We start from the raw sequence: 9,422 nt of genomic DNA on the forward strand, positions 1-9,422 counted from the left end.
TATTCTTATTTTCAGCGCATTTATTTGCTCAACTTTCGAAACCAACTGCGAATAAATTACGAAAGCATATTACTGCCGCAGTCCTCGCTAAAAAAATGCACTTCAAACGAAATACTCCATGTTGAACTCGACGACCGAGCAGGGCGTGGTCAGCTCGAACGCGGTCAGCACCGTCGGATGCAGCACGCCGATGCGGCCAATGTCGGTGCCCTTGTACACGATGGCGGCGCACCGTCCCGGGAAGTAGGACGGATCGTCCACCGCCCGCAGGAAGTAACCCTGCTCCTTGTCCCAGGGCACCTCTAGCAGCTGCATGACGCGATCCAGCAGCCCGTGGACGACCTCGAAGCCAGCCGTTTTGTTGCAGTTGACGGCGCAAACGCGACGCTCGTTCTTGGCCCCGACCTCGGCCTTGGCGTCCGCGAGGACCACGTCGGACACTTCAAACAGCTTAAGGGGAAGGGGCATTTTGCGGTTTGCGGCCAGGGTTTTGAGCAGTCCGGGGATGAGCGTGGTACGCACGACTTGGAACTCGAGGGTTTTCGGGTTGGCGATGTGAACGGCTGGGATTTTTTCAATGTCCTGGTTCAGCTTGACGGCGATGTCGTCCCGCGAGCACAGCGTGAAGGTGAGGCCTTCGGTGAATCCGGCTTGGGCAATTTGCTCGCGGAGTTGCTCGGTCAGTTTGTTCAGCGGGTATTGCCGGGCGATGTGCATCGTGGCCGGGAGGGTCTTCGGGATGCGGTTGTAGCCGTACGCGATTGCCACGTCCTCGTAGATGTCACACACGTGCAGCATATCGTGCCGGGTGGGCGGGATGAGTACTTCCAGCTGGTCCGGGTTGGAGGTGTTTTGCGTGGTTGGAAGAAGGCGGTTCAGCATTTTGGCCAGCGCGTCGGCGCTTTCGTCGATGCCGATGTAGGCATTGGCCTTGGCTGCAGAAATGGTTTCCTTCCGGAAGGCTAGTTCCGGGTACTGGACCGGGGTGGTGCTGCCCGGGTTGACCACGTCGCACGGTTCCACGGTGAACGGATTGGCGCAATGCGCCGAAAACATGCAAACGATCGTGTCCAGCACGATTTTGGCCTTCGTCAGATCCGTCGCCGTGCACTCGATGAACACGTTCCGCGTCTCCAGCTTGATCTTCGAGTAGTCCCCATTGATGATCGGCGGCAGCGACAGAACAACTCCGTTTGCGTCGTAAATTACCGGATAAACCGGCGAGTCACGAATTATCGGCAAATAAGCCTTTAGCTGGGCGTGCGTCGAGTAAAACTCCATCAACTCCTCCGCCGTCATCGCCTTGTCCTGGTTCAACGGAACAAACTTAATGTCCTTCGGCGCCTTGGCATCGTAAGTAAACGGTCCCTTCAGCGTGTCCAGGTCGTGCGTCCCAATAGCCACCAACGCACGCTTCCGGCAAATGTTCTGGTGCAACTTGTCCTGCAGATCGATGAAACTCGCGTACGAATCCTTCGTAAAGGTCACATCGCGCAACACGGCCGCCACAGCAAACGGACGAATCTGCTTTGTAGCCTCCGTTATAACCAGTTTCTGCAGATCCCCCTTCGCCGGTGCAACCGTTTTAAACTCCGGGAACTTCATCTTCCCCAGAAACACCTGCAACCCCTGAACAAGCCCCTCCAGGCACAGCAGATCGTACCGGTTGGCCGGAATATCGATCCGGTAAATCACATCCTCCGAAGCATCCTTGGCCGCATCCACCTCGCCCTGCTCCTTCGTAATCATCTGCTTCTCCGTCGTGACCTCGTCCAACTCAAGTCCAAACTCGAAGCACAGCTTCTGGAACTCATCGTCGGCTGTTCCGAACCGAAAAATAAAAGAACCGGTCACAAACACACAAGAAAATTAACCTCAACCGACAACTTACTGTAAGTTTTCCCCAAAGCTTTGAACAGCAGGTCGCGCTTCACTCCGACGGTCGGCATTGTTGGGCAGGAGTTGGTCCGTTTTTAACTCAAGCTTAATCTGGTTCTTAATCACCGGCTAGAGCTCCAGGATGATGCAGGAATCTGATTCACCGCAGCAGCAGCAGCAGCAGGCACCGGAATCGAAGAAGGGAAGAGAGACTGCCACGCACTGACTGAAGGCAGATTACAAAACAAAAACATGTCAAAATCACGCGATGCGGGAGCCCGGATCAAGTTCGGGTGCGAGGGGTGATTCGTGTGAAGTTAGGGTGAAACTCTTGGTGAAACTCCATATCCTAAGGGAGCGTTCTTTTATTACGTAACGCGAAAAATCGGACTTTTAGACCCCCTCCCCCCCCCTCGTAACAAAATTTCCATACAAATTTTAAAAATTTTGTATGGAGCGTAACACGGCCTCCGACCCCCTCTCCCCCCCCTACTGCGTTACGTAATAAAAGAAAGCTCCCTAAAGTGCTAGGTCTATTTTTATGTACTACGATTAAATCAATTTCTGATCACTTTTTTTTTTATTTTAACGGTAAAATAATAATTACAAGACAACATTTTTTTATGAATCAACTATGGTCTCCTTGTATACAATAACATAGATTATTATTAATTAGTCTATGACAATAAGCTGTCATGACCTTTCTGTCAAGAAGGGACGTAAATTTATTTTTTCGAAATTGATTTAAAAATTTATTTTAAATCTTTTGTGGTTGTCGTCCAACTAAACTTAAATAAGTAATATCAATGTTCACAACGATAAAACTTGTTTTTTTAGCACAATGACCAATGACCTCTAGACAATGACCCTTTCAACGACTGTAAAGGATTTGAAATGGATTTGAAAATCAATTTGAAATAATTAACTTCGCGGACTTTGTTTACAGAAAAAGACCAAAGGACCATAGTTGATCCATTGGAGAAATGTTGTCTTGTCAATTTTTTTTCACATTATAGGCATTATCGAGAAATTAAAAGTGAGAGTGTGTGCAACATGGAGTTAAACTTTCTGTGCAGTTGCTATGAAGGTTCCCATGGCACTCCGAAAAGTTTAACTCCATGTTGCACGCACACACTCACTTTTAATTTCTCGATAGGTTTATGTCGCCCCCCTTCAAATTTGGTCTAAAAAATAAGGGGGCAAAAAATATTATTCCAAACAAATATTATAAAAAAAAAATAAAAAAACAATCTAAAGAAGTCAAGAAATTAGATAGCATTTTTTATGATCCTCAATATTTCTAAGAAAGTTTCAGATTTATATTGGAATCTCGGGGCAAGACAGTGAAGAAACCAGAACAAACGAGAGTTACTCCGGGAGCAAACGGGAGGAATCGAGAGAAATTCGGAGAAATGAGAGTAACCCCTCTCTTATCTTCAGAAATGTCACTTTTGACATTTCTGACTTTTGGCATTTTTATGATCCTCAATATTTCTAAGAAAGTTTCAGATTTATATTGGAATCGAGATTTGAATACACTTTTTTTTAAATTTCATGTCTTTAAAATAATTTTAAAATGTTTTGTAAAATATTTGAATGAGGGGCACAACAACGCAAAAATGGTTTTTTCGTAGAAAAGATTTGAATCCAAATTTCGTTTTAATAAATTTTATCTTGTCTTTTTGATTTTTCAAACTAGAATTGGGTACTCAAGCCCTGTGTAATTTTTTTTGTACAACGGTAAAAAATATGATTAAAAACAATTTCTGATCACTTTTTTTCATTTTAATGCCAAAAAAAATTGACAAGTCAACATTTTTTCAATGGATAAACTCCCCTTGGAACGAGCTGTCAAGTAGGAGCTTTTCTGTCAAGAAGGACCGCGAGGTTAATTTTTCAAAATTGATTTAATAATCCATTTTAAACTCTTTGTGGTTGTGCAAAGGGTCATTGTACTCAGAAAAATAAGCTTTATCGCTTTAAACAATAATATCAGCAATCTAAGCTTCATTTTAGGACCCAATTAAAATTTGCAACGACGCAATTTTGATATTTTTTTTTTTTAGTTTATGGTGTCGGAATTCAATTTCAATCGACAGTTTGTCGTCAATTTGTGTCAATACAATTTTGTCCAAAACAAAATAAAAGTAAATCAATTAAACACATCTTTGAAAGCAATCTTTGAATTTCTTTCTTAAAATCAAGTTATTTGAATCTTATTTGCAACACTTGTTTATGTATTTGTTTACTTAAATTAATCTATTAAAATAAATTTTATGAAAAAAGATCAGTAGTGAGGTGCCTGTGTGGACGCGCAGTCCTGTTTTTTTGTGTTATTTCCCGTCTCTTTTATGTCGATGGAAGTTATTATTTTGGTTTTATTTTCGGTCCGTCAAGAAGTCAAGTGGGTGGTGCTGCATGGGTGGGATTAAAAAGAAGTGAAAAGGTTTGTGCTCTTCGAGGTGAAGAGATTTGTTTGGGGTTATGACTGCATTAGTAAGCTGCCGAGTGAGAGGAGTTTGCGGTGGCAGCTTTGCGCTTGCGGCATCTGGTGAGAGGTGTTGGATGACGATTCTACGCCAACGTGTCGCTCAGTGGAGAGCAGCGGCAGCGATTGAGAGGCGACTGTGTGCAAAGCTGTGATTCGGGTGAGAGCGTTCTGTTTTATTTTGTGTGTTTCGTCCTTGTGTCAGTGTTGGTGAGAGCGGAATGCACGTGGTTGAGTTTTTGATGGAGATATGGAAACGAGTGTGTGTGTGTGTGTGTGTGTGTGTGTGTGTGTGTGTGTGTGTGTGTGTGTGTGTGTGTGTGTGTGTGTATGGCTGTTTTCATTATATTTTCATTATAATTTCAAGTCGAATTTAAAAATCTTGCTCGCTATAATGTTGAGGTATACAAAAGTAAATTAGTTCATGGGTGTATGAGTGTGTGAATGAGTTTATCTGTTTTTTTTTTTTCATATTTAGCCCAATAAATATTTAAAACCGCATAAAATCTACAGAATCGGTCGATAAATCCAAATCTTATTGAAAAAATCGTTATAGGGTTATTATTTAAGAATTCAGTACACGCGTTCTTGATTATTTTGCTGTCGTTTCGTTAGTCTGACAACTGTACCAGTAGATGGATACAACCCAAATAATTTGTTAAATTTTCCGGTGAAAAACTCATTTCTATAGAATCTTTTATCGAAAGACACGCTGACATTTAGGATAGACCATTAGCACGCGTTTTTGAATTTTTTGACTCGATTGTGAGTAGCGGGACCTCGGAGTCGTGTGGTGTTCGTTGGAGCGATCGGAGAGTGAATCGACGCGCGCGAACCCGCGGGAATGTGGTAGAAAGTTCTCGAAATCATTGAAAAAGGGATCGCGGTGTGGCCAGAGAAGTTGGGCCATCAGTCGTGTGGTGTTCGTTGGAGTGATCGGAGAGTGAATCGACGCGCGCGAACCCGCGGGAAAGTGGTAGAAAGTTCTCGAAATCATTGAAAAAGGGGTCGCGGTGTGGCCAGAGAAGTTGGGCCATCAGTCGTGTGGTGTTCGTTGGAGCGATCGGAGAGTGAATCGACGCGCGCGAACCCGCGGGAATGTGGTAGAAAGTTCTCGAAATCATTGAAAAAGGGGTCGCGGTGTGGCCAGAGAAGTTGGGCCATCAGTCGTGTGGTGTTCGTTGGATCGATCGGAGAGTGAATCGACGCGCGTGAACCCGCGGGAAAGTGGTAGAAAGTTCTCGAAATCATTGAAAAAGGGGTCGCGGTGTGGCCAGAGAAGTTGGGCCATCAGTCGTGTGGTGTTCGTTGGAGTGATCGGAGAGTGAATCGACGCGCGCGAACCCGCGGGAAAGTGGTAGAAAGTTCTCGAAATCATTGAAAAAGGGTCGCGGTGTGGCCAGAGAAGTTGGGCCATCAGTCGTGTGTTCGTTGGAGTGATCGGAGAGTGAATCGACGCGCGCGAACCCGCGGGAAAGTGGTAGAAAGTTCTCGAAATCATTGAAAAAGGGGTCGCGGTGTGGCCAGAGAAGTTGGGCCATCAGTCGTGTGGTGTTCGTTGGAGCGATCGGAGAGTGAATCGACGCGCGCGAACCCGCGGGAAAGTGGTAGAAAGTTCTCGAAATCATTGAAAAAGGGGTCGCGGTGTGGCCAGAGAAGTTGGGCCATCAGTCGTGTGGTGTTCGTTGGAGTGATCGGAGAGTGAATCGACGCGCGCGAACCCGCGGGAAAGTGGTAGAAAGTTCTCGAAATCATTGAAAAAGGGTCGCGGTGTGGCCAGAGAAGTTGGGCCATCAGTCGTGGTGTTCGTTGGAGCGATCGGAGAGTGAATCGACGCGCGCGAACCCGCGGGAAAGTGGTAGAAAGTTCTCGAAATCATTGAAAAAGGGGTCGCGGTGTGGCCAGAGAAGTTGGGCCATCAGTCGTGTGGTGTTCGTTGGAGCGATCGGAGAGTGAATCGACGCGCGCGAACCCGCGGGAAAGTGGTAGAAAGTTCTCGAAATCATTGAAAAGGGGTCGCGGTGTGGCCAGAGAAGTTGGGCCATCAGTCGTGTGGTGTTCGTTGGAGTGATCGGAGAGTGAATCGACGCGCGCGAACCCGCGGGAAAGTGGTAGAAAGTTCTCGAAATCATTGAAAAAGGGGTCGCGGTGTGGCCAGAGAAGTTGGGCCATCAGTCGTGTGGTGTTCGTTGGAGCGATCGGAGAGTGAATCGACGCGCGCGAACCCGCGGGAAAGTGGTAGAAAGTTCTCGAAATCATTGAAAAAGGGATCGCGGTGTGGCCAGAGAAGTTGGGCCATCAGTCGTGTGGTGTTCGTTGGATCGATCGGAGAGTGAATCGATGCGCGCGAACCCGCGAGAAGTAGATCGGAAAAGCATTGAAATAGAGATTCGCATCGTTGAATTATATATTATAATTTCATTTCGTTTTGAAAGTCCATCCCATAGCATCGTTGCTCGGATGGCACGCCGGCGGTAAGAAGTTAAACATAATACGCGATTAAGGAATTGATAAGTCCTTCTCAAAGCGTCGCAACTCGGAAGGCAGCGATAATGTTTCACTTTTTGGTCATATCATCTTACAATCTATCCTAAATTGTACATCACCGAATAATACGTTAATTCAAAATTCATTTCGTTTTGAAAGTCCTTCCCAAAGCATCGTTGCTCGGATGGCACGCCGGCGGTAAGAAGTAAAAAATACGCGATTGATAAGACCTTCTCATAGCGTCGTAGCTCGGAAGGCAACGATTGTTTCACTTTCTGGTCATATCATCTACCAAGATGAATCCTGACCTTCCCTTTCCTTCCCTACTAACACAATTCCCCACTTCCCGTGATGCTTGAAGGAGATGCTGTGGATTCAACGGTCTCATGCGGTGTCAACAGGTATAGAGCGACAAACTCTGTGTCTGATGAGTCTGCAACTTCAACTATCGGACTAACATTCCTACCTTTGTTGAACTGCATCTCCTTGGGGGGGCGCCGGTATTGACTTAAAGCAGAGATCTTCAGGGGTTATACAGTGAGGATGATTAGCTCCCACTATTCATCTGTTGGTTCATTGTGTAACTTCAGCTGATCCGTCAATAACGGAGTCATTGGCAGTCAACCATGCTCATGCTCATGCTCATGCTCATGCTCGATTGTGAGTAGCGGGACCTCGCGGTTACTCTGCAACGTGTTTTTCGAAGCTCTTTTACTTGATATTTTATTTTTCATAAGTCCTTATTTTATCATCGTTGATTTGAAGGCACGCCGCCGGTTTAGTTCGTTTAAGTTATTGTTTTAATTTCATTACAATCGTGGTGTCCTGTTTTCTTTTCGTTTATATTCGTTGATCGTAACAATTTATTAACTCATCAAACTACCGATTTTATGAAGAGTAAAGCGTCTTTTATTTATTATTTTTAAAATTTGCTCGCGTAATCTAAATTGTACAAACAATAAAAATATACTGATAAGTCCAGCCCATAGCACTACTGCTCGGTTGGCACGCGTTCGATTAACATTTTTAAATAATCAATTATTTATCTTTCCGCAGCCGGCTGCCTAAGATTTAAAATTTTCAACCGATAAACAAAATGCTCATGGTCACATCACTGCCACTCGTGAATCCTGACCTCATACCCATCTACTAACCCCCTCAAAACTCATGTGATACTTTGTCGGAGAAGCAGTCGATTGGACGGTCTCTATCACTCAAGTATCGGACTAACATTCCCATCCACTTCCCCGTGACCCTACCACTGGTCGTGGCCGGCGCCGGTATTGATCAGCATGATAGGGGCCTTTGAGAAGTTGCGAAGCGAGGAAAGATAGCACCCACTTATCTTCCACGGCTCGTGGATGTAACTTCTGGAGGTCCTGGTCAATAACGGAGTAGCAACTGCGGGTGGGCACCTATGCTTATGCTTATGCTTATGCTCTAAAATAAATTTTATGAAAAAAAATTTTTACTGTTTTTTACTTTCACCAACATTAGTTCCAGCCCGCCTCTGCTTTAGAAAAATCAGATCTGGCCCGCAGGGCCAAAAGGTTGGGCACCCCTGATTTAAAATAAAGTAACATAAGAAAAATCTGTGGCATCAGCAGTGCCCGTTTATCAAGTCCCGTCAACCTGTCAAATAATAGACTACATGAACCTCGTGACGAAAAAACGCATTTTGAAAAGGACGCCATGTATATTTGCCAACGAAAAGCGAATCACAACAAAACATCCCCTCCACTTGCAAAAAGTGCCATGTACATTCGGCGAAGAAAAACGAATCTTAACAAAGCTTCCCCTCCAATGACAGCAGGGTGATATGGGAGCGATCTTTTATTACGAAACGGTCCAATAAACCAAATTTCCAGTTTTTGCTTTTTGGGTGTTTTCATACCGCCTTGAGTCAGGGGTATTAAAAAACACCCAAAAAACAAAAACTGAAAATTTGGTTTATTGGACCTTTTCAAAAAAAACCCCAGAAATAATGTTTTATTGAATATGGATGATCAAGTATCAATAAAAGCAACGTTTTTTATCGTTTGCTATGATTAGGACATCGTCTTTTGCTTTTATATTAAAATTAGAATTGCAAAATGATGTTCAACATTCAATGCAATTTTCTCAAAACGCGTGGTTTGTACATGATGCTTTTTGAAATGTTGGCGGCGAAATTTGGATGTTTTATTTTCGAAAATGGATGATTTTCTCATCAAATTCATCCCTGCAGTGGAGATGCTCTAATACGTCACCATCAGCTACCCCTCGTTCGGTTATGGTTTTGACAACTCGCTTGAAATCAAATCACGAGCGCAAAATTTTCTCTAGCCGGAAACGGCTCGCTTGGGAGCGTTCTTTTATTACGTAACGCAAAAATCTAATTTTTTATCTCTCGCTCCCCCCTCCTCTCCTCGTTACAAAATGTCCTTACAAATTTTATTTTTTTGTATGGAGCGTAACTCGGCCCCCTTTCCTCCAACTGCGTTACGTAATAAAATAACGCTCCCTAATAACATTTGAAAACGGCGTCCACGGGTCAGTCAAGTGAAATTACACAACACACAAAATGTTA

The 9,422-nt window shown here is 44.5% G+C and overlaps 1 protein-coding gene across 1 annotated transcript; it reads right to left on the reverse strand.

Annotated features, from left to right (window-relative positions):
- Window positions 1–2,115, reverse strand: LOC6033908 (phenylalanine--tRNA ligase beta subunit). Its single transcript, XM_001844245.2, has 2 exons — window positions 1,892–2,115; window positions 1–1,820 (listed from the first exon to the last, which is right to left on the reverse strand). The coding sequence occupies exons 1-2, from the start codon at window positions 1,947–1,949 to the stop codon at window positions 103–105; spliced, it is 1,776 nt and encodes a 591-aa protein (XP_001844297.2). The 5' UTR covers window positions 1,950–2,115; the 3' UTR covers window positions 1–102.
- Between the last annotated feature and the right edge of the window lie 7,307 nt (window positions 2,116–9,422).

The sequence above is a fragment of the Culex quinquefasciatus genome, chromosome 1 (genome assembly GCF_015732765.1).
Source record: "Culex quinquefasciatus strain JHB chromosome 1, VPISU_Cqui_1.0_pri_paternal, whole genome shotgun sequence".
NCBI lineage: Eukaryota > Metazoa > Arthropoda > Insecta > Diptera > Culicidae > Culex > Culex quinquefasciatus.